General features: G+C 39.2%; 2 protein-coding genes across 4 annotated transcripts in view; one reads left to right on the top strand and one right to left on the bottom strand.

Moving 5' to 3' along the window:
* Positions 1–20,309, bottom strand: part of Hepacam2 (HEPACAM family member 2) — a 33,573-nt gene extending 13,264 nt beyond the window's left edge. The window contains exons 1-3 of one of the 3 annotated variants that reach the window (XM_036182896.1): positions 20,231–20,309; positions 12,021–12,374; positions 8,423–8,707 (exon numbers count right to left, since the gene is read on the bottom strand). In XM_036182896.1, coding sequence (XP_036038789.1) covers positions 8,423–8,707; positions 12,021–12,374; positions 20,231–20,309 — 718 coding nt within the window. Of the gene's footprint in view, positions 1–8,422; positions 8,708–12,020; positions 12,415–20,230 lie in introns of those variants that run through there. The other 2 variants (XM_036182897.1, XM_036182898.1) reach the window with 2 other exon arrangements.
* A 4,017-nt stretch (positions 20,310–24,326) lies between these two features.
* Vps50 (VPS50 subunit of EARP/GARPII complex) overlaps positions 24,327–26,317 on the top strand; it is a 116,357-nt gene continuing 114,366 nt past the window's right edge. Inside the window, exon 1 of the mRNA XM_036180518.1 lies at positions 24,327–24,486. Coding sequence (XP_036036411.1) covers positions 24,454–24,486 — 33 coding nt within the window. The 5' untranslated portion in view covers positions 24,327–24,453. The remainder of the gene's footprint in view (positions 24,487–26,317) is intronic.

Below are 26,317 nucleotides of genomic sequence, written 5' to 3'. Positions count from 1 at the left end.
AGAAGTGTCTGTTTTTCCTCTTAATGCCAGGTTGTGCAAATATTTATTGAAGACAGAGTTTCAGAAGGAACACAGATTTGTGCAAATAGGTAAGAGGTGTTTCAGATTTTCTTAAGATTTTTTGTTTGTTTGTTTGTTTGTTTTTTGAGATAGGGTTTCTCTGTGTAGCCTTGTGCCTTTTCCTGGAACTCACTTGGTAGCCCAGGCTGGCCTCGGACTCACAGAGATCTGCTTTGCTCTGCCTCCTGAGTGCTGGGATTAAAGGAATGTGCCACCACTACCTGGCAGAGTTCTTTTTTTTTTTTTTTCCCAGAGCTGAGGACCGAACCCAGGGCCTTGCAAGATTTTAACATATTAAAAAATCCTTTTAAGCTTCAGATTCTATTTGGAATACACACACACACACATACACACACACACACACACACACACACACACACACACCCCACTCACACACGCATACACACATACACACTCACAAACTACACACACTCACACACTATGTACACAACACTCACATGCATACACATATACACACACACACTTACACACACTCAATGACACATCTGTGTCATTAACAGATAGTCACTGAAAAATTGAAAAGCTATTTAACCATGGCTATGTGACAGTGTTTTCCCACACAGTTCCACATCTATGACAATCCCTAAGGCAGTAGACCAGATGAAGACACGTGCCACACAGCTTCTCATAGAGAATAAGAACAATATCAAAAATACTTCCCAGATACAAAGTTTCTTCTGTAGTCTAAGTCATTTTGGGCATGGCTACACTCACTTTTCACTTTACATTAACTGACACTCACTAGACACTGGCCGTGGGAAGGGACTCTTTGTAATCAGACATATAGCTTACATTTTGTCTTGAAAAAACTTCATGAGACAGATGTTATTATTCTCATTATAATATTTTTAAATGTAATTTCCCATAGTCACATATCTGTTAGATAGCAGTATTAAGACACTTAAAGCAATAAGGTTTATGTTATATAATTTTTATATGTCAGTAGATTATTGGTTAACCATTTTGTTTTATGATAAATTACTGCTTCATATAATTATGTAATTAGTCAAGCAATCATTTAATAAACAAATGTTTGAGAGACAATAAGTATAAAATAATTTGTAATTCTATATTTAGGAATATATGTGTATATTTGTGACTATTAAAAAAATAGGCCATGAATTTGAGGAGAGATCAAGGAGGTGCATGGGAGAGGTTGGAGGTAGGAAAGTAAAAGGGGAAATAATGTAATTATAAAAATTATAATATATTGAGTACACAAGAGTCATAACAATTTGCATTGCTAAGGAATTTACAAACTGGATAAAATGCTCAGTATTTTCATTTTTTAAAATAACTGTCTCTAAATGTATAATTGTGTGGATGAAAGGACTAGATTTTAGGGTAACATTTTTCTCAATCATGAATTAAGTGTTGTTTAGAAGTTATTTATAGTTTTGGGATCTCTTCATCTTTTAATATAAAGATATGATAAACTAACTGCCAAAATTATTTATGCCTTTGAAATTATGAAAAAGTTCTTTATGTTACACTCTAGCATTTGGGACTGTTGGCAAGCAGATCTTAAGTTTGTAGTTCCTTAGAGTGATTCTCCACTGTGCCATCTACCATTGTGAATACAAGTTTCATAAGATATAACAGAAACTGGAAATACTACTTCATAGACTATGTTTAGTTATATAGCATGTCTTCTTTCTGAAGAGATAGGAAAATATGAAGTGTCCTCACAGCATTATATTACTATGGTTATACCAGTAGAACTATTATTAGAAAGAAAGCTGAAGCTAGCTTAGTCAGTCCTTAGTATCCTGAAATATTAGTTTACCGGACCCATTCTGGATACACAAATCGGTAGATGCTGAAGTCACATATAGAAGATGGTATACTAATTGTATATTATTTACATATATCCTCCGGTAAAATTTAAACATGCCTAGATTACTTATGACACTGAATACAATGTAAATGTTCTGCAATAGTTGTTATGCTCTAGGAGATGATGTGAAAAAAATGTGTGTATGTTCAGTACAGGTGCAATGTGAGAGTCTAACTCCCACCTTTTGAAAGGTTCTTGGGTGGAGGAGAGAGAAATGAAGAAATACTAAATAGAAAGATAGACCTAGATGATGAGGAGAAAGACAGAGACACAGGAAGCTTCGGGAAGGCCCTGGGTCAGTATCCAGCCACCCAGAGGTTTGTTCAAAAGGGATTTTTATAATATGCCAAAGGGAGAGGCAAGAGATCTCCCCCTTGCAAGATCATAGCACAAGATCATACAGCCAAGTGTAGACCCTTCCAAACACCTGGCAAACACATCTGTGGCCAAATCATCTCCTTATGCAGTCCTGCTGGGTAAAGCAAGCTCAGAGTCTCTGACTCTAAGTCATTTGGGCCCCCACAGTGCAATTTTTTTCAGTATTTCAATTTGACTTTGGCTATATCTGAAGATGTAAATACATAGATGTGGAGTGCTGGCTTGCCTCAAATTGAAAGCAATTGGAGGATGGAGAGAGATGATGATAATGAGGAAGCCTGGATGCACCTGCTGTTAGTGACCTAGGGCTTGCCCCACTGTCCTCTCTCAGGCTGTGTCTTGGGAAAAGTCACTGTGACAAGGGGCTAAGAACAGTGACACTCAGCCTCTTATCCTGAGCTTGGTGGAGGAGTGAGCAGTATGTCAGGAATGAAAAGCTGCTTTTACTGATTCAGAAAAAAAATCAACATCAAGATGTTCTTATGCATGGTACTGTTATAGGCATCCCAGGAGGAACTGGGATGTTGAAAATGGCTCCCTAGACTACGTCTTCTTCTTTATGCTGTAGTGGGGGCTCTTCCTTCCCATTGTCAGCACTGATGAGATGTAAGACAGCATATCCAGGGGCCACTAACTGCTTCACATGGAAGAAAAGCAATGGAAGGAATATGTGTGGTTTGGAAGTTCAGGAAACCTATGTTCCTGTGCAAGATCTGAAATCTGAGAACTGTTTTAGAGCAGAGCAGTGCAGATTTGAGAAGGAACACAAGAGTGATCATTAAAATAGGTCTTTCTGTTTGGACCCCTATGTTCCACTGCCTTTCAGTGTTTGCAGAATATGCCTATAAACACATGTGAATGACTGTGGTGCCTTTCAAAGTGTGCTGGTGTTCTTCCTGGGAGGAAATCCCCCTTGGAATTGTCTTAAGATCTTGCCATATATTTGAGTATTCCCACAGATAGCATTTATCTAATCTTCGAGGGTGGGTTGACTCTGTAGAGGAAGTCCATATGAGGAGCCATGGTTAGGTGAGTAAGGTCAATAATTAAAAAAAACAAACAAACAACTATTTTTAAATAAAACATATGTTGAAAGAAGAGAATATTATTATGCAGATTTCTTCTCTCCTCACATGTCTGTTGATTTTGCTATTTCCTTATTTGTTGGGTTTCACGGTTGGCATCATCTTTTCTCTTTGTCTTAACATATGCCATATCTGGCTCCCCAGAGTCAGCTTCATATCTCTTAACCCTCTATGCACCCTCCTTGCCAAGCATTTCTTCCAGTTCTTGTATTAAACTCAGAGGTATTTGAATTCATTACTTCTGATATAATTTTAGAAAATTTATATTGTATCTGATTATAAAACGGAAATGCATGTTTATTGCAAAAAATCATAAAATAGAGAATCACACCAATGAAGAGCTATCTTTAATTTTCCTAGAGACCCAACATCTGTACAATCATCACTTTCTCTAGTTACGTCTCCCTCTTTCCCATTATTCTCTTCCACCTCCTCTTTTCTGCTACTCCTATTCTTCTCACCCCTTTCTCTGTGGCTGTGTTTGTTCTCTGTGTTCATCTCTTTCTCTGTGTTTCTTCCTCTTACACACACACACACACACACAGGCACCCACTTCATCTCACTCTGTTTACATTCTATTCTCCCCGACTAGACTATGAAGGCATTTTCTCTACACTCTTAGCACTTCAGACAGAACATCCTTCTATTCTGATGGAGAATATAGCACATTGTTCAAATGAACAGGCGCCCTGTAGGAGACCTTCAGAGTGGCTCAACTCGAGTGGCCTCTGATACAGATAAAAGCAGATGGATGATTCCATTTGGCTTTGGATTATGGTTCACCGTCTTGCCTTTGGCAGAACACTCTCAATAGAAATGAACTCTTTGCCTTAGGGAAGGCTGTTTACTAAATGACTTGTAAAATCACATATCATCTGTTCTCTTTAACAATTTATGACTGGGTGGGAACATACCTAAGTTTCCATCATGATGCTGCTTGCCACCCTACGAGGGAGCAGATGGTAAGTATTTACTGTAAATGACCTTTTTTCCCTTTAATTTTTATCACTTAGAGTACTCCCCACAGCAGTGCCATGTGTTTCATGCAAAATGTAGTGGTTATTGGGTTATTATTTACAGTTGGAGCTAGAAGGCATTTACATTTTGTAAGCCATAGTAGATATTTGCTGACTTTTTACTTATTGTATTCCACCAAGGCTAACACCAGATTATGACATCATGACCCAATGAACATACAATCAATCTTGATAGATTTTGTTATAAATTTTCTAGCAATAAAAAAATAATTTCTGCTTTGCATGAAGAAAATGTCACGGAAACAATGAAAACAGAATAGATAATTCATGATGGAATTCTAAATCATTATGTGGATATCTATGGGAGACTATTAGACTATGACAGTCACTTGATTATTGATCTTTGTCTGACCCCAGAGCCATGGAGTTAAAGTGGGATCTGAAGCTGATGTGAACAAAATAGTGGATTCCATTTTAGCCAGGTGAAACTGAGTTCCTAATGGTGTCAAGTATTGCCCTATAAAATTAAAGATGCTTAAGCAACGTGGAACTCCTAGGAGAGTTTGTTGTACTGGTACTTATGAATGGAGAAGAGTCAAGGGAGATGTACTAGAGTGAGGACCAGAGAGAGACATGTACAGGATGCTGTCTTTGCGCGGAGAATTGAATTTCTTAGTGACACCGAGGAGGTGAGAACAGGCCAGGACAGATGGGCCTTTCAGTAGGAGATAATGAAGGAAGAGAAGTAATTCCGTACAAAGGGAGCATTGGGGAACAGCATCCAACAAGGAAAACATTCCCAGTGTACACGGAAAGAGCAAACTACAAACACCTTGATGCCACCCCAATATGCATGCTATTTAAACCTTGTCACCTGAAACCAAGAAAATAAAGCAAACAAACAAACAAACAAAAAAAAAAAAAAACTAGTAATAAAACCGGGCTGGAGTCATGCTAGCAAGAGAACTAATAATGAGTGTAGGTTTGTGCTTTTAGGTCATATGCTAGATCATTGCTAAGCCAAGGAAATCCTGATGACAAGTCTTACCTTTGATTCAGTTTGTCTGTTCATATTTTCTTTTCCCTGTGCTCACATAGCTCACATGTTTGTTTGTGCTACTTGTATTTGAATTAAAGCTTTAACTCATGTCGTCATAACTTGCTTAGTAAAGAACTACAGATATAAATTGGCTGCACTGTTTCTGAATCTTCCCTACAATTCTCCACTAGCTGTGCAGCATTGCTCTAGCTAAGGCATTCTCTGTGAATCCGTTGCTTCTGCTGTAAAAGCAGACAGAACATTCTCGTAGGGCTATCTGAGGAAACTTTTTAAAACCTTCCAAATATAGCTGTGAATTAAGCTATACAAATAATTTGCCATGGTTGAATATATACAAATCAGGTATCATAGCTCATGCTTGCAATGTCAGTGCACAGGAGGCTGACTCTGGAGATTACCCTAAACTCAAGCCTAGGCTACGTATTAAGTCCTGGGTCAGCCTGGAATGTAGAACGATATGCTGTCTCCAAAACAGATGAGCAAACAAACAAAACAAACCATGATCTGTCTCAGTCCTTGAAAAATACGTTTACTTCCTCTTTGTGTCTGGTCTCTTGCTGCCTGGGCATGTGATGGTTTTCCAGACCTTTCCACTTGCTCAACCATATTCATTGTTACACGTTGACTCAAATGTCACTTTGTGAAAGGAGCACTGCCTATGGGCCAGTCAAGGGTTCTATCACTTTACATACAGTGGCAGTTCAGTCCCTACAATTACTCCATGAAGTAAGTTTCCAAGATCATCATTAAATGAATGAAGAGAGCAATGTACAGATAGATACTCTTGCCAAGCCAGGATTTGAACCCTTGCCCATGACTCCACAGTTCTTACTGCTATCTGCTATGCTTCTGATGACACTTATCTAAAAGAGCCATGATGTTTTACTCTGTACATTTTATCATGCACAGCTTCTGTCTTCTACTAAAACTGAAGGATCCATGTCCAGTTTTAAGATCCAGTAATTCGATTTCCTTCAGTTGAATTGGCCGGTTTTCAAGCAAAGCCACTGGCTATATCTTTATCACTCCTCTGTCTTCCTCCCAGCCCCAGCACCTTCCCAGTATCAGTGCTGGTTTTCAGTTTTATTTTAAGTATTATCTGGTTTCAGAAGACTACATTTTATTCACCTGCTAGTACTTTTCTCTGAAAAGTTTGACACATGTTCTTGAGAGAACGCTGTCGGTGTTCTACTGGAGAAAACAGATGCACATATATGAAGCAGATGAAGACAGACACGTTGGTAATAGCACCATCTTCTCTTTAGTGAGTGCTTGTTTGTATGCTTCTTTGTCTGTTTTTTTTGGACAATATCTTATTTAATCTCAGGAATACAGTGAGGTAATTTCAAATATCTCCATTTTATAAACGAGGCCCAGAGGATTTACTGAGGTCATGTAGGTCATTATCAACTCCATTTCTCATTCCTGTTGTCTGACATGTAACCACTAGGTGCAGGGTTTAGTGTATCTTCTGCTATTATGAAGATGTATTTGATGAGTGTGCAGATATATGTGCCAGGCTCAATTCTCCTGTTAGAAGATGGAAGCTTCACCTTCATGCCAGAGAAGACAAGTTTTCCTTTGCCACATCTCACTTTTCTTAGCTGCATCATTGCTTTTGCAATCTTACAGTAAGGCTTCCTAAAGAGGTAGGCTGTTGCTTTCAGCTGAAGAGGTACTGCCCCACCCATAGAGGTCATACACCAACATTCAGAGATAGGTTTTAGTTAGTGCTGGCATGCACTGATGGAGGACAGAGAGGCTTCAGAATACTCTAAATTGTCCAGGACTGTCCCACAGCCAAGTTATCCAGTCCCCCAATGTCACTGTTATAAAAGTTAACAAACTCCGTGTTGTGTTAAACTTTGTATACAATACGAAGTATCTTAGAGGGTAGGTGAGATGACTCAGTGAGTAAAGCTGATTTCATTCAAGCCTGACAATTTTATTGTCCTTTCCTAAGACCTACACTGTGGAAAGAGAGGATTGACTTGAGAAAATTGTCCTCTGACTTCCACAGGCATGCTGTGGCATGTGTACATCTAAACACACAACACACACACACACATACACACACACACACACACACACCTCAACACACACACACACACACACACCAACACACACACCCCAACACACACACCCCAACACACACCCCAACACACACACCAACACACACACACACACACACACACACACACACACACACACACACACTACATAAATAAAATTTAATCCTATTAGAGGTAGTGCTATGGCTCTGTAGTGACTAGAAAAATAATAAATAAGGAAAAGGAGGAACATTGCTTGGGGTTGTGATGGTAAAATGATACAACCTGAAGTGTTTGATACATTTTATTTGTACATGAGTTTTGATGTCAACACTGAAAACAGTAATTGAAGAGAATTAAAATTCAGAAGTAATTACTGGTCTTCTTGGGAAAACACTTGAGATTGCTCTGAGTAGGATCCTTCCTGGACCTTTTTTTCAGAAATGGGAGAATCATGTCTTGGCCTTTGGCTAAGATCAAGTGTAGAAATACTGGAGAGAAAACAGGTGTAGGGAATCCTTGTCCTTCAGGGCACTCTTCCACATGTAACCCAGGAGTGCTTCTTTTCTGTGCAGTCCACAGAGCACATCCCACATCCCCAGGACCCCATCATTTCCTCTTCCTTTTGAAGGGACATAAAAGAATCAGCACCTTTTTGTGGTACTGGATTTTTGGGACTGAGAATTCCACTACACATGAGGTCATCCAATGGTTAGAATCACAAATTTCACTTTGAATGCCTTGAGATTAATGGTTCACTTGATCTTCAAAAGGTAAAGTTTTGTCAGTAGATATATTTCTGGGCCAGACAATGCCTACGTGACATGACTATACCAAGTACTGAGCTACAATACTGGTAAAGACCAAATGACATCTGGTGCTGATATTATCTATCCTTATCCCTATGAGATCCTCCCATAAATATTGACATAAGACAAAAGGAAATTACTTACAATATATGGTGGGCATAATGATGTCACTTTCCATCTCACTGACAGGATTTGACACAAGGCAGCTGTAGTTCCCAATGTCCTCCTTTGTCACCGGAACAATCCGAAGGGTGTTGTTTTGGGGAGAAAACGAATGGTTGGAGTTGCTGCAAACAGGCTTCCCATTTTTTCGCCACTGGTAAACTAGTCTGGTACCCCCTTCCACCTGGCAGGTCAAGGTGATGTTGCCCACATACTCCACAGCCCCAGAAGGAGGATGGAACTGAACCACTGGCTTCATGACAGGATCTGTAATATCAAAAGACATAGAAATAATGACTTACCACCCATGGAGCTAGAGTACAACTCTAAGAAGCCTTTCCAATAATGAGTTCTGGGAAAATGATTCCAACATTTTAATATTTTGTAAATGTAAACAGCTTGGGTAACAGTTAAGAAGGACATTAAAAAGTCACAGAAATTTAAAAATGGTAAAATACAAAATATATTTATACAGTTAGAGCTAATCAAATTTTAGAAGTTGAATTCAAGTATTGCCAATTAATATATTTACTTTTTATATAGTTAATGGTTAAACGACCAGAGTTCCACTTTCCTATTCATAATGCTTTCACTACCACCAAAGCTCCTCTCCCCTGATCCTCTCTGAACTTAAGGGATCATGCAAACGCTTATCTGCCATGAAGGTACACTCTCACAGGCAAAATGTTTACAGTTATTTTCCTTTCCTGACTTGTAATATACCAAAAGCACCTGGTAGGAAGGGATGTAGCAACCTCAAATTTTTATCCACCATCTGAAAATTAAATTATACAGCTCATATATGGTATACTTTTGAAAGCATGTAGGGGCATTTTTGGAGAGTGGCATATATGCAATTTCATTAACAAGCTAAAGTATACATTTCAGTCAACACTGATTCAATTTGACAGGAGGATATGATATATTATTGAGATTTTTATTAAACTTGAAATATAAAAGAAATTCCTGTTAGAAAGTGAAGTGATGAGAAACTAGCTTTATTTTATGAATGTGACACTCAGTAGGCAAACGTAAAGGAACACAAACATTTCTTCACTGACTTTTAGCTCTAAGTATATGGATAGAATTGGTAATCACATATGCATTCACTATCAATTCAGCAACATCATCAGTCTTCAAAGTTCTTTCCTCTATTTGATAAATTAGTCACTTATGGGTCAGGGAGATGGCTCAGTGGTAAAGGCACTTTCTGTCAAGCCAGAGTTTGATCTCCAGATCCTACATGGCCGAAGCAGTAAAACTACTCCAGCAAGTGTCTTCTGACCTCCACGTGTGCTCTGAGGCATGTCCGGGAACACGCACCCACACACATGTAGATAAACAGAATAGACATAAGAGAATAGTTACTTGTTCAGAGTTAAACAGCAAAGAGAAGAGGCCTTTACACTTGTCAAAGTATTGTTCCTGCATTTTAGAAAGATAGACATTAATAGTCTGTATCTCTGTAAGCTCACAGAGCACAGAGAGGCCAAGGTTGCAACACCTAGGCAGCCTGTGATTGGAACCAGTACTTCAGATATTGATTTCCCATCAAGCCTCCAGCTGAGTTTGATGCTTCTTCCTCAGGAAGGTTCCCTCTCCAAATTTCTCTTACATTATTGTTATGTGGTTTTTTACAATGGAAACTTCATGAGGGTCCAAACAGACCCAATTCTCCAGCCCAGGGCAAATAGAAACAAATGAAAGATAAGGAAAGCAAGGCTGAAGAAACTAGAGGGGAGCTGAACAGCTTGGGAACATCTGGCATTCTTCAAGGTGGATGTCATCTGCTGGTCTGTTCATTTAATTCAGTCCTTTGTCTTCCCTGGCAAGAGCAAAGGGTTTGCAATACCATCTTGAGCATGTTATTATGTTTTAAAAAGAAAAATGAATTGTGTACATTGGTTATATTTAAACACATTCCAGATATCTCTGTGTGGGGATGTATGTGGTATGAGATAACTAGGCAGCTGTGACATGGAATCCATATCATGCACTTGCCTGGAACAAACCTGAAGTTTTCCTTTTGAGCAAGCTTAGGCTCTTAAAGCCTGTTTACTACAGTTTTTGGTTCCATTTCACTAAATAAATCCAACATTACAATACACAGGTAAGGGCTGTCCTATTAAAACTTGTATGAAAAACTGTTTCAGGAGAACTTTATGAAAGTTCCTGTTAGGTATTTCTTCACTTTCCCTACAATTGCTTTGCAGACATCTGGTCCCACGGCCATTGTCTTAGTCCCCTATAGCCTCTTCTGCTTCTGCCTGTCTCTTTACTCCACAGGGGTTACCATGTCTGCTATGGCCAATGCAGTTCTGAGCACTGGGAAGAAAGCAGCAAGAGTGAAAACAAGGCTCCTCTTTCCATAGACTTCATATTCTAGAAAAGTAAAATTAAAGAGAATGAACACTGTGTGTGTGTGTGTGTGTGTGTGTGTGTGTGTGTGTGTGTGTGTGACTAAGATGACATTTTTATATAGAGTAAAGAGTGGTCAGAAAAGGCCTCACAGATATGACAACTAAGATGATGCCTAAAAGAAATAAATGACATTAAATTGAGTAAAAGCTGTCTAGGTAGAGTGAAGAGTGAGAACAAAGGACCCAAGTTGTGAGTTTATTTGTCCTGCTCAAGGAAAAGCAAGGGACCAGTGAGGCCTGAGGCCAGAACAGAGAGCATAGTGGTCAGGGGCGGAGAATGGGGTCAGATAGTTTTGAAGATTATTTTTAGTGCTTTGATTCCCAGTTTGAGTACGGTAGGAAGCTATGACAGCTGTTTGCTGTGACAGGAGGCAGCAAGAGAAGAAGTGCGGGGCTAGAGAGCAATCTATTGCAGCAGTTGAGGAGACAGTTGAGGAGTGAGCAAGGCAGTGGGAAGGTGAAAGCAGCTGGAGTCTGGTTTCAGGTTAGCTGCTAAGGGTTTTCTTTCAGACTGGGTTGATGTTAGGAGAAGATGGGATGGCCAGTGATGTATGCAAAGCCTGGGCCTGAGGAAGAAATAGAATCAATTTAATACTTACTAAAATGAGATACATTGTCAAAGAAAGAGGAGACAGAAAAATAAGTTGAATTTTGTGCATAGTATGTTCAAGGTATGCCACTTATAAATTTTAATAATTAAAAACAAATGCCTGACCGTTAGTTAACTCCAGTCTCCCTCAGAGAACATTTTCCCTAACTTCTACTGTCCTTACATAAAGCCCTTGACTCATCTTTAATGCTGCACCAAATAAAAGTCTTCATGTGATTAAAAACAGAGGCCTTCTCAGAATATAGTCTACAAATGAGAAAATAAAGTTCATACCTCACTCGTCTGGCAGTTTTATGTAAGTCCTAAGAAAACAGTAAGTTTCATTTATTGCTTGAAGATCTGTTGCTGTGCACTGGGCACCTCCCTTATATACATATGTAACTAAATCTCAGGAAGCTTTATGAGGTAGGAGATTGTATTAGGGAAACTTTGAACATTAATTAATTCACTCAGAGTGGGTAGAGCCAGGACCTCAAATCCCAGGAAGCTTGGTATCCTGAGCCTCTGCTGACTCGACCTAGCCTCCTATCTACTACCACAGAGGACTCACCATCAACAGTGACTTGTATCTTCTGACTTGAGGACAGGGTTCCATTTCCCTGGATGTTGACCTTCACAATATAATTGCCCTCATCAGTGAACTGCAGCGGATTGATGAGGAGAGAGGCATTGGGTGGCATCATGGTGAACTTGTGCTGGTATTCCAAGTCGGGAACCACAGACTCATTCACAGAGCCCAGCAAGTATTTGGGCATCATGTGGGATCTTTCAAACAGCCATATGATCTGGATGCCAGATGCTGGAGTGTGGAAGCCATAGTGCACGGGGAGGTAGAGGGCCTGTCCCCTGATGCCATGGACGGTGTGTGAAGGCACAGTCACCTTCAGCCCCGAACAAACACCTGCTATAAAGGGAAAGAAAACTGTGAGTACCTTGAGCCACATCTCATAATACAAAGGTACAGTTGCAGAGAGAACTCAGTCAGATGATAATCCCTTTCAAAGAAGAAGGCTTCTAAGTATTGACTATTCTAGAACCAGTTACAGGTAGAGGTAAATATTTGTCTCTGAAACCTTCTGCATTTGAAAGACTACACCCAGTGACTATGCTGGTTGCATGACTTCCATAAAGACAAGGCAAAAAGGAGAAGCAGAAGCTATTATCTCCTATCATTACAGAATAATAGAGAAAAGAGAACTGAGAAAGATTATGAGCCCCAAAGTTCAATAAAACCATTAAACACATTTGGAATTAGACTGTCAATGTCATATTCTGATGAAATGATGCAATCCCTGAAATATTAAGGGATTACTTCCCTGCAAGAAATTTCTGCAAAACCTTCTGAATTAGCTTAATACTACATTTTTGGAAGTCCCTCCCCGCTTTTAGTCAAAGCCACACCAAATCTGAGTCACCTAGTAAATAGCACAATAAACTACACTCAGTTAAAACCAGTCATTCCTTGTCTGCAGAGGACTCTTATTGGTGTTTGAGGAACAAGGGACAGGTTTGGATATAACAGAGTGGGGGAGGAGGAGGAGCTCAGAGAGTTATGAGGTCAGTAATAGTCAGGACAAATGGGGAAGGATTTTAAGAATGCAAGAGTCGTGGGAAATCTTACTTTATGTGAAATGTAAATGTAACTTGAGTTTTGCTATTAGAGGAGGGATATGACATTTCTAATGATTTATTTGTTTTCCACTAGCTGGGATGAGAATGGACTGAACAAAGAGAAAAGCAGTAACACCAAGGTATCTCAGGAAGTGACCATACCAAGGCAGGCAAGAGATGAGGGTGTACTGAGCCATGGTGTACTGAGATGAGGGTGTACCGAGCCATGGTATACTGGAATGAGGTTGTACTGAGCCATGGTGTACTGAGCAACACAAGAAATGGCTGTCTCTACCTAAAAGAACAGCTACTGCACTACAGGCTGGGATATATAACACAAGGAGGAGTAAGAAATGTCTTCATGTTCTTAAGTCATCTGGGAGAATGGAGATGCAACCAGTAGATACATCATGGGACTGAGACAGAGAACTATTAGTTTTGGGGGTGGGGTGGGGAAATTAGAAGTCAGTTTAGGGCATACTCATTTTTAGATGCTCACTAGACATCTAAAAGGCAATGCTGAATGAATATAGTGGTTATGTTTTCATTATTAAGCTCATTAAAGGTAGTTTAGGAGAGAATTAAAGGCCTGAAGTGATGTGAGGTATGAAGTTTTTCCCAATGTACAGTCTCATGCAGTACTTGTGTTGTTTGGGTCCATGAACTCACTGATATGGCTTTATCTTGTATTTGCACATTGCTTCTTAACTTCTGGAACCTGTAGATGTTCCAATATATATAACATATACATACATACACACATATATACATTGCAAATGGCACACACACACACACACTGCAAATGGACCATTAGCAATGAAAAAAGTCCTTTTAGGATACTATGTTTTTGGACTCTAATTGTAAACTCTTTGCTTCATTTTATATATGGGTAGTATTGGTATGAAATCACCATCAGAGGAACATTTGGAATAATAGGGTTGTGTGTGTGATTTAAATGTAGACTATTTTGAACACCAATAGAAAAAACAATGGCACAAGGCCAGTGAGGCAAACTGGTGAGGTAAGGTACCTGTCACCAAGCCTGATAACCTGAGTTCAATCCCCAAGACTCAGATGGTGGAAAAAGAGAGATAACTCTCTGCTTCATGTTGTCCTCTGACCCACTCTCACACTGTAGTGTGTGTATGCATGCACACACACACACACACACACACACACACACACACACACACACACAGAGAGAGAGAGAGAGAGAGAGAGAGAGAGAGAGAGAGAGAGAGAGAGAGAGAGAGAGATCAAAACAATTTTTAAAAAATAATGGTGCAGAAGGTTGAAACAGTAAGCATAGATGTTTTGAGTAACCTTGTAAAGGGGATGAGAGAAATGGGGTGTAGGCTGGGCAGGAATGTGAAATATGAAATTACATTTGTAGGCACTGGGTATGAATTAGTCAGAAATGGAAATGATGAAGCTGAAGAGTGATAGACGCAGGTAGAATGAAACTGAGCAGGTGAGAGAAGATGCGTATTGGGGCCAAAAGTTTTTCATTTAGGTTTTCGTACACACATGAAATGATTATCTTCTTCAATTGCCTTCCAATTTCACCGTTTCCAGGAAACCTCATCTAAATCAACTTAATGGAAGGCAATTGGAACAAAGAAGGGAATGGTGCAAAGGTCTGTTTGTCTTTAGTGGTGATTTCCATGGAGAAGCTCAAGCATGTTGCTTCCATCCTGTGAGAAATCAAGTTCTACCCACAGTGAGTGGTCTCTTCCCTTCCTAGGATGGGGAGCTAGACACGCAGTGCAGTCAGGATCCTGGGCCTCCACATGGACTTGGGATAACACATGTGGCTCATTCATTTTAATCCATCCATGTCAAATGTATGAAAGTTACAAGGTGCACAATTTGTTTCTGTACGGAACAGTACAAGATTGTTAAATTCGGAGTTCTCCCAATGTGAGAGATTAAAAAGAGGGAGTTGGGTGCTGGAATATCTAAAAAGTAGAGTTGCTTGAAGCAAAGGAGTAGTGGATTCTTCAAGGAAATTGTAGGAGGAAAAAGGAAGATGGGTGAGTACACCAGTGTCTTAAACTAGTGGTGTCAAAGATGTGTGAAGCAGAGGCTGAGATGGGAGGAGTTTGAACAGCTGGACACTTAGAAAGACACTGGGCTCTGGGACAGGAGCTGGACAGGAGCAGGTCCCACCTCAGATGTGTGTTTCCTGGACAAATAAAAATGCACCTCTGTGCCTTTAGTTGAAATTAGGGACACAGAGTTTCTTGATAAGCAATAAATAAAAACTAGTTGTTAGCTCATTATTTCTATCTCTAGAAATGCCAAGTGTAACTTGCACTGTGCCTGTTGCAGTGCTGTCCTTTTTAAAAACTTGACTGTGTATGAAAACATCTACCAGCCATGTGTCAGGGTTCATGTCTGACCTTTGACTCCCTCAGAACTATGTTCTCCAGTAATTCTTAGATTTCCTCACTTGCAAGTCGCCCTGAAGTGAAGCTGCCCAGGAACATATACATTTTCTAAACTTGTAGAGGGGATATTTTATTGGACACTTTGCTAAAGTTGGAAATGTGAAATTACAGCAAAGGACACATATTTAATCTTAAAACAGTGCTTAGTCAGCACACATGGCCTTGGTAGCAAGTCATTTAAGTCTCTGCTCATTATCTTGTGTAGCACGAATTGTTAGAAGGTCTTATTAATAAAAACAAATCAGGTATTGGGGTGACTGCTGGAAGATCAGAGAAGCAGAACAAGCCACAGCCACCCCACCTTGCTTGCCAATTCCTCAGCTGATCCTGTTTCCTCAGACTGAAAGCCCCCCAGTCCTCACCCACAATGAATCTCAGCTGAACTGTTGTTCAAAAACCTAAAAGCTTAACCAGCCTAATTCCTGGTTTTCATGCCTTATATACCTTTCTGCTTTCTGTCATTATTTCCTGGGATTAAAGGCATGAGTCACCATGCCTGGCTATTTCCAATGTGACCTTGAACTCACAGAGATCCGCCTGGCTCTGCCTCCTGAGTGCTGGGATTAAAGGCGTGCACCACCACTGCCTAACCTCTATGTTTAATATTGTGGCCGTCCTGTTCTCTGACCCCAGATAAGTTTATTAGCATGCACAATATTTCAGGGAACACAATATCACCACAGTAGCAAGCCATTTTAAGTCTCTGCTTATTGTCTTGTGTGAGAAAAGAGAAATACTGGACTATGCCTGTACCCTTTCTCTGCTCTCTAATTGTGCCAGTGCTTGATATCCTGAGGTATTTTTCTCAGAGTAGCCACTACTTACATTTCAAGAGGAAAGGTTCAAAGGATTTTGAAATAGCTAGTCACAGCATTTAGTCCACGTATTAAGTTGTCAATTCCTGGATGTCCTCTAACAAAGTGGCAATTCCGTGTTTGTTACCCAGCAATCTAGGAGCTATGGTGGGAATCACATCATTGCCTTGAGAATACACCAGGAAGAGCTGCATGGCTGCTGACATGAAGTGAGGTGAGTGCCTCTGGCACAGAGCAGCTTTGTCACCGGCTTACTGGTGCGGTTAAGACATTTCCCAGCTCAGCCTAGGAATCCCTGCTAGACTGAGGTGGGGATGGATATACGAATCTTGAATGCAATTTCAGCCGATCCATTTTTCTCATTTGGGAGAGGTTCTTGCTTTTCTGTTTTTCTCTAATTTAGTCTATGTAATTATAGTTGGAAAAGACTAGTTGAGATTACAGTAATATGCTGGGAGTGGTTGCTAGGCACTGCATTACTACGTGGTGACACTATCACGAGAACAGAAATGTTACTAATTTTTGAATCTTGAATGTTGGCTCTCAACTATGAGCAGGATGATTTAGAGATTCTGTTTTTTTTTTTTTTTTTTTTTTTTTTTTTAGCTGAGGATCGAACCCAGGGCCTTGCGCTTGCTAGGCAAGTGCTCTACCACTGAGCTAAATGATTATGAATAGGCTATGAGGAGAGAATTATATTTCACAAGACACTAAATATAATGCAGATACTGCAGTCTGGAGACAAATAAAGGTACTTCAGTAGATCCCAAATGGTGACACATGACTTTAATTCTAGCTCGTGGGAGGAAGAGGCAGTGGATTTCTGGGAGGTGGAGTGCAGTCTGATCTACATAAGTTCAAAGCCAGCCAGTGCTACACAGTGAGACCCTGTCTAAAACACAACCTTCAGCCCTCCCAAAACAAACAAACAAACAATAGACAAACTACTTTAGTGTAAAAAAAAATTCGTTTGAGACAGATGTTGTTAAATGTACCTCACTAAAATGCTGGCCTGGAACTCAGGGGTCTCCTTCCTCAGCCTTCTGAATGCAGGGGCTAGAGTAGTGCATCATCATAGCAGGTGAAAGTAATACATTTATATGGCATTTTCACTCACCATATAAATGGGAAAAACTAGTCCACTGGGCTATTTAAGAGAATAAACCATATATTCAAGTCTTAAATAATATATTGCTAACTGTATTTCTGAAACATTCAGTGCTTTCATATAAAATGCAAATTCTTTACCAAATATGTGTGGTTATTTTTTTAAATATGTACAGCATAGTGAGAGGTGATATAGCTTTTACAATAGTAGTTTGCTTAGAAATTGCTTACATTATTATTATTATTATTATTATTATTATTATTATTACTTATTATTTTGTTATTAGAGACAGGATCTTGCTATGAGATCTTGGCTAGTATGTAGATCAGGCTGACCTAAAAATCAGAGACATGCTTCTTGCCTATGCCTTCCAGGTGCTGGGATTAAAGGTAGGTGCCACCATGCCCAATGCCTATATTATTTTTACAGGACAATTTATAGGTGCCGGGTGTCCGCAAGGAATGAGTTTCCTTGTATTGGCACCTCAAATCTCCCTGTCAGGAAAGGCATGAATCCACTGATGTGACACAGCCACTGGGGGATTCTGAGACTATACAGGTAACATTGTTTTCTGTGGCTTTGGAAGCACACATTCTTTCCATTGATGTTTCTTGCTATAAATGTACCAAACCCACATCTTCAAACACAGTGGTTTACTAATTTAGAAAAATGAGATTCACCTTGAGAAAATTTTAATTGCTCTTTTCTAGTTGCATGAGAAAACATAAAGGACTAAAAGCTTTCCTCAGCCTCTGTCTGTATGAGCAGATAAACTTCAAGAAAGCAAGTGATAGAAATATCAATGGAATTTTAATTTTCAATTGGTATTCCAAACATTTGCACATAAATGAAAATTTTTGTTTTTAGTACGTTGACAAATACTTCCTGAGCTTAAGAGAGCTGTTAAGACCTTCTGCCTTTTAGGCGCTACTAGCAACTGGGGAAAACATTGGAAATACCACTCATAAACTGGTATTCAAAATTACAGCAATAACCTCACTTTACAGACTTCTTAAGATATACAGTAACAGCACCTTCAAAAAGTATATAAAGCTAGGAATACTTGAAAGTACACTGTAAAAATTATCCATGTTCAACAATAGAGGACTTCTGTGAGCAGTTTGATTGTATTGAATATAAACATTAGGTTTTACAAAGTGACCTCTACAGCAGCCCTGAATAGTTGGTATTTATTTCCCCATTACCACACACAGTATTAGCAAACATAACACAACTGTTGTTGACTGAAAATAAACTCTTGAATCTTTAGAAAAAAATAGAAATTAGGAATCTGTATTTTGAAGAGACTATTCATACATTTGGAGCTTACTTTTAAAATCTTGTAAAAATACAAAGAAAATTCAGTACTTTAAAAGTAAAAGGATTTCCTCATGTCCTTTACCACTTGCTGCCTTCAGAGAACGTGAATTTCCAAAAAGAGGGGGGAATCGTGGTCCATAATAACAACTTTATTTTTCAATTTGTGATTTCTCCCGTGTATTTTTATTTTATTTTAGTCAAATTTTTCAATTGAATTGGTTCCTGAGTTCCTTTTAAGGCCAATTACAAAATCATTATTTGTGAAAATCTAGAGTCCCACTATTTGAAAATGAAAAACAAATGAGAAACCAACATAGAATCACTTTAAAGGAAAGGATGATGTTGAAATTATGGTAGCAGATGTTTTTATAACAATTTTTAAATGTAGAACATATTACATGTTTAAATTTGATAAAGTGACCATACCATATAGCAATTGAGATGACCACAGTTTTGGGGGACAGACACCTTAAAGATTTATGTCAGGTAGTTTTATGTCAGTGATATTTATATGCATTACATACAAATGTGAATAATAGTCATGCTAATAATGAAATCTAACAAAATATACTAGTAACAGTAAGGCTTTAAATACCCCCAAAGACCAAAGCTCAAATTGCTTTATGTATCTATGTTATTCTTTAAAGAATAAAGCCCCCTTTAGAGATCTATCAGATCAGTGTAAACAAAACAAGAAACTAACTTAACCTTTTTAGATGTATAATAGCAAGGATGAAAAATGGGACATTTGGTGAAAAGAATATTGGTGGATAAAAGCACAGAATGATACAGAGAGTTCAAAGTATGATAAAAAAGAATGAGAGAAAAAGATTAAGGTACAGCAAAAACATAGAGCTAGTCATTGACAAAGAGAAAAGCTAAAGTCGTTTTGGAGCACTGATCCTCTTAAACACATTTCTCTGTTTTGTCAGTTTAGCTAGAACCTCACATTTTCCCACATTTATATGAAAGAAGAACAGTTTGGGGGTGATCTTTAATTTAAGCAATACCTTTAATTAAAAGAAAAGCATTACGATGAAATTGTTTGAATTTCATTGTGTGTTTTTAATTTAACACACTATTAGAACATTTGTCAATTAAAACATTCACTATTAAAGATTATTGAGCCTATCTGTAAGCCCAGCAAAAGAAGAACCCCTAGCTTTTTATACTGCCTTAACTTTCTTAGCGAGTCCCATTGACAATAGCTGTTCCTCCAAGGAAACAAAAGCAATCATTTCTTGAACCTCATTTCTCTTACATGTTCCTGTTTCTTTGCTGGAACAGTATGTTATTGTTAAAAGGTTCTGAACTGTTCTTCAATTATCTGAGAAAATCTACAGCCCAAAGCAAATATTTGCCTTATGCCTACAAAAATATAAGCCACAAAGAAAACCAACAAAACCCCATAACCCAAACCCCAAATACTTAAAAGCCAGTTCATGCAGAGCCTTACCTATAAGAAGAAAGTATATTTTGCAAAGAAAGATCCCAACAATGCTGCTGAGGGGCTCCATGAGAGCATCCTGCCCCATGCATTCGGCACCCTGTTCTCAGTGGCAAGTAGGTTCATGGACCAGCAGCTGCTGGTTTATTTGCTAGGGAAATTAGCAGTGAGGTAACAGACCCTATCCTGCCTCTTGCTTCTGTGATTTGAATACAGAATGAATGTGTATACAAAGGACACAGGGAGTAGGAACACCTGTTATATGCTTTGCAAGAACGCAGGGCTGTGGCTTTCAGAATAGTTCTTAGTGATTCTCAGTAATTTTTCAATATAGCTTTAAAAATTATACTGAGTTATTCATAACCAGGAGGAGGAAGACAGTCTCTTTGGTTGACCTCATGATATATAAATCCCAAGTATGGTTTTCTATCATGAAAAATTATGTCATTGTTTTGAAATTTGAAAAATTACTTTCTATTGAAAATTGAAGTACTTTATGAATTTGCCATGTAGCTATTCATCTTCATAAAGTTACTGATTATTATGTAAGGACTATACCAAAGAACCAAAGCAGATAATTAGAGGAAATTTTAAACTTTTTTCTTTGTTATATATTCTATTACAAATGGCTGTGATAGCTTTATTGAATCTACAGATTCACGGTTTTAAAAACAAATCACAGGCGTGTTTCTAAGTAGGGACGGAGCATGTATTGTGTATTATTATAATGTACAGCATATGCCAACAGATAATACCTGAGGCTAAATTTTCTCAGCTGAATCTTAGAGGAAGTGAACCAGCAATCCATAAAATCTTTACCTGTGTGTTCTGACCACATCTTCCTATCCTAACTCCTGTCATTGTCATGGAAGTAGACGGTCTGAGATTTTTCTGCTTAATTTGGTAAGTTACAAGTGAGCTATCATTTGTAAGAAGGCTCTGACCTAAGCTTTCTGCGTGAAATGGAACATATAAAAAAACTTACCTAAAAAGCAAGTAGAATTCCAGCACAAGACGTTTTCAACAGTGAAGTTCCACTGAAGGAATTCAGTGACAAGAGGAAGAAGGAGGGCATAGGCTTTCGTTATAACTGCTTAAACGAACACTGTTGCTCAAATATTAAAAATAAAAAAGGGACAATGGCTATTCTGGAAACCAACTTCAGAAATACTCTTTATATCAAAGCTCCCAACTTGTTAAGAAAAGTGTCTAAAGGCAAAGGCACTACTGTTGGGAAACCCAACTCCTTTATACAAGTCAGTAATTTCTCAATGCTCCATTCCTTAGGAATATGTCAAGAGCATCCTCAGCCCCAAGCAATGACAAATTTCTCTGCACTCTCTGAATCTTGCACATGCATTTATTGCAGAGTTAACCATATTCGTTTCCATTCATTTGCTTAGATGTATACTTCTCAGGTCCTCGACTGCAGTGAAAGGCTTAGTCATGGACAGTTGGCACCTGAACATAGTGCTCATTTTCCTTAACATGTTTCCCCAGAAATAAACTCCTTGCACTGTTTAGCCTAAGATGTCTTCTTCTTAGTTGCCCCTTTAAGAAATGCACACAAATTTTCATATTAGACAGTGCAACACCCCATTGGAAAGAAACACTGGACTTAGATACCACACAAGCTCCCTCACTCCACTTTGATCAGTCTTAACACAAGCTGCTCCTATTAGGTAAAATTTTTATAGTGTCCTCAAACCAAAGGATAGTTTGTTATGAGGGCTCCAGGATCCTTGCCAAAATATGAGAAACAAAGACAGTAGTGTGGGTTTTCCTAGTGTCAAATGTACAGCATTTAAGGGATTTGTAAAAATTCCAGTATTTTCCTCATTTTACATTAAAATATACATTTTGTGACAGAATATAATAGGTGTTACAATAAGAATCTAAATACCAGAATAAACCATTCTTGTGCTGTTTTTCCTGTCATTACATACATTAATAAATTTGCAATACTTGTGTGTTTTGTACAGACTGTATACCTTGATCAAGCGCCCTCTAGTGGTAGGTTGTAAATATAAGGTTTAGGAGAGTAATTAGTGAATTCAGGAAATTTACATTGAATTCACACAAGCAAATTTAACTTCAAGTGCTGTCAAACTTCAGAATTCTTAAAAATAACTCCAAAGTGTCTTGTCAGTATAAGAAGAATTCTCCCAGACACATGGCATCACTCGGAGTCAGAGGCAGGTAGATCTCTGTGAGTTTGAAGACAGCCTGGACTACACAGTGAGCTCCTGTCTAGGGCTGGGGACAGGGGTGGGATGGGATTGCCTCACCACAGTATTTTATAGCAAGTCCATAATCTATCAACTGTTTTGGTTTAAAAAGGGGGGTGTTATATCCTCACTGTTTACTGGTCATAGTTATAGTTGCATTAAAAATGATTAACCTACAAAAATCTCTGTCCATGATGATTGCATTCCCAGGAATGCAAGGAGTCACTGGGAATGGATGGGGGGAGGGAGGAAAGGAGAGAGAGAGAGAGAGAAAGAGAGAGAGAGAGAGAGAGAGAGAGAGAGAGAGGAGATTAGAGCATGACTGCTTTCTGACCTCACCAGTCACACATCCTTTACTGTCTAGTTCATTTAAATGATTAGGCTGGTTTTGTTTTACACAATGGACATTTACTACATGCATTTCAAGCAGCTACATTCTTTAATACAGATCCCTTAATGGAATAGCAAAAGCAACAGAGGAGAGTTGGTGACATCCTTAAGATAACAGGAATGGTTGTATATAAGATGAACTGGGGGGCATTCATTACTATAATTAATACTGTAATTACATTTGATTCTGAGGAGTTGTACAGTCTGCAGGAAGAGCTGACCCCTAGAGGAGGCAACTACATATGCAGATTCCTGTGGTAGCCACCGAGCCTCTGTACAGTTAGGTTGAGAACTGCTGCCTCCCAGAGGGCCTGTTTTTCTAATAAACGTTAAACTGATATAGTTAAAAGGCACTGGTGTCATGATTTAAGAATCACTCCTCAGCACAATACAGGAAACCTTTAAGCATCTGAATAATCAGTTTACAATCTGCAATAGTCTTAGACAAGATCCTTAATTTCCCCACACCCCATTAATTTTTAACATGGAGATAATAGTAACTCTATAAGGTGCTTGTGCATATGGGCTTGGGTGTGTGTTTCTTTCTTTTTCTTTTTCTTATTTTTGTTTGTTTATTTGCATTTTTTCTTTTTTGAGAGAGAGGGAGAGAGAGAGAGATCGAGCAAACAAGCTTGGAGTTGCTGAGTGGGGAGGCAGAGCCAATCTAGGATGAGTTGGGGGCGGGAAAACCTGATCAAAAAATATTGTACGGAAAAAAAATTTGTAATTGAAAAAAAAAAGGAGAAAAAGGTTCTCATGCAGATACATGATGAGGTCATACACATGAAGCCATTAACAGAGTCCCTTTCAATTGGTAAATTTTCAGTGTTACCTATTATTATTAGCTCCGAGTTTGCTGCCCCCCATAATCTCATAATTTGAAATCCTTATAAAATTGAGTCTCCTAAGCGCCCCTATTACTTTCTCCTTTGTAACCACTAACGACGAGAGATGTCTTTAAAGTGACGCATGCTCTCAGAATTACTGAGAGCTGTCATGACCTGCCTTTGCTTAAGCAGGTAGGAAAACGATAGTTGAGGATTAGACGAAACCCTTTGATTTTATTAGAGCTTTTTACAGGGAATGCCAAGAATGAAGAAGAACCTATGGCTGGCCATCAGCATCTTAGGGTACCTGCCTCCCCGCTTCCCCAGGCCACACCCAGAGCCACTGGGAAATTCCACATTCTAGGACACGGCCTCATTACCCCTCCCACCCCCAGTGCCTTCTCTCGCACTCCTAGAGGGCGTCTTGTCAGTCTGGACTATCTACAGTCTCCCCAGAGTTGGTTTAGCTGACTGGCCAAAACACCTAAGTCTTAGGCACCAGCCTCACCTAAGCAAGCTCCAAGTACAGGTGATCATTTGGACCAACAAGATTTGCTGTTGGCTAAAGCGTTGCTTCTTGGGAAATGTAGTACCCAGGTCAGCCTTCTTCTATGACTGCAGCCGGAAGACTACACTTCCCAGCATGCTCAGCGAAAGGAAGGCTGACCCAGGCGGGCAGCTCCACGTGACTACTCACTATGGCTTCCCTGTGTTGTAGCCGGCTGTCTGGTGGTCTTGTGTGATTTGTTAGTTCTCAGCGCCAGGGTAATCGTCTCTCGACCTCGACATGCAAAAAATCAAATCTCTAATGACCCGGCAGGTGAGTCTTGTAGTCTGAAGCAAACAGGTCCTTCCTCCCGGATGGGAGAGGAACCAAGCGCCCAGTCCCCGGGCAGTGGTGGGCGGAGGCTTAAATTATAGGTGGTGGCGGGTCGTAGGGGCGCTGGGCAGCAAAGTAGTACCCTGGAAAACTCACCTGAGCCTCCTTAATCCGACCTCGACTTTTTGTGGGTAGTGTCCTTTTAGACACAGTCGTTTAGATAAGGCCAGCCAGGGAGTTGGGCTGTCTTTGTCTCCCCTCTTCTTTTGCTTCCTTTCCAGGACAGCCTCAGCTGCTTTGCAGCATCCCCCCCATCCTGACTGGCGGTGATTTGCCAGTAGGTGTTCTGGGAAGGGACATGGGGTCTGTGAGGTAGAGAAGACTAAAAGCGCTAAAGTGAAGAAACAGGGCTATTTGTAGACAACATTGGTACCATTGTGGTTCGGGGGGCACTCTCCAAACCTTGTAGATGTTTTCTGGATGTGAAAACGAAAATGCCAGTTGCCTTTTCTGTCCCTCCTATCTTAGTGTACCGCTGTGAAGGTCATCAGTAAGTCAGTGTATGTGAACATTCTTCCGTGTATTGCTACTTAAAAAATAAATCCTTGTTATGGCAAAACAGTATCTTTTTTGTTCTTGCCAGAATGATAATTCACGAATAAGACTGCTCTCTATCCTAATACTGTGTCTCAGCTTCCTTCAAGAGGCTGCAGAAATTTATTTTTTTAGGTATTTATTGATCACTTTATTTCAGAAACCTTTGTTTTGACTGTAGCATATAAATAGAATTTGCTATTTTTTCTTCGTTTTAATAAGAAACAAGCATGGTTTGGATGAGAGTTAAATCAGTGTGGCTTAAAATGTTGGTAGAATCCTTTCACTAAAGTTTCACTTGTCATGTTTAACAAAAGAGAACAGGAATACAAATGACTTCCTTACATACTTGAGAAATCAGAATTTTAGCGATGGTGGGACAGTTTCATATAATTTCTGATAGATAGTACTTACATGATCCTGGTATAACATTTTTCCTTTTTCGAGGGAAATGTGATTGGTGTCAAGAAAATAGAGAAAATGTTCTGTGAATAATAAAAGTCAAACAAAGAAGTAGGTGAGTAGAGGCATTTAGCAGTCCTTTACATTTGAACACTGGTGCTTCCTGTTGCTTCTTACTTGAGAAGGAGTTTGGAGGCTGCTCCATCCTGAGAGGGGAGGAGAGAGAGCAGACAAACTTGGAGCTGACTTACAACCCCTCAGGTGCTAGCCAGTTAGGTGCTGGTTTGCTTGGTAAGCAGTATGCTCATTTGTCTGTTATGCCACTTGTAAACTGCCATGGGGCTGCTAATTCCATTTGGTGCCTGGGTTACCATAGGTGTGTAGTAGCTTTGGTGATTTGATTTTTTGGTTTTGAACCTTACCTTATGAATGAGTGGGAGAGAAGAGCCAAAAAATCTCGGGCAAATGATGATAATATATTTATAGTGTGTATAAGTGTAGTGCAGACTGTGCTGAACTTGCTAATTCTTAAGCCTCAGTCAATTTATTGAATTATAGTAGGTTATATCTGTGTTTAATTGGAGAGGAAAAAATTCTTCAGAACATATGCAGGAAGCTGGAGCTATACTGTAAAAAAAAAAAGTAAGGTAAAGTTAGGAAGTTTATACAAATGTATAGCCCTCCTAATTATATATGTTTAAGATTCTACATATCTAAGGTTTCTGCATATTTGATTATCATGCTGTGAACGAATATTAAAGAGAAATGAAATTCTGGTGTATGAAATTTTAATTTTATTTGTGTTCTCTCTCTCTCTCTGTGGCCATTTTGATCT

The sequence above is a fragment of the Onychomys torridus genome, chromosome 3 (genome assembly GCF_903995425.1).
Source record: "Onychomys torridus chromosome 3, mOncTor1.1, whole genome shotgun sequence".
Lineage (NCBI taxonomy): Eukaryota > Metazoa > Chordata > Mammalia > Rodentia > Cricetidae > Onychomys > Onychomys torridus.
The sequence above is the reverse complement of the archived record's forward strand: the minus strand, read 5'-3'. Positions and strand labels throughout refer to the sequence as shown.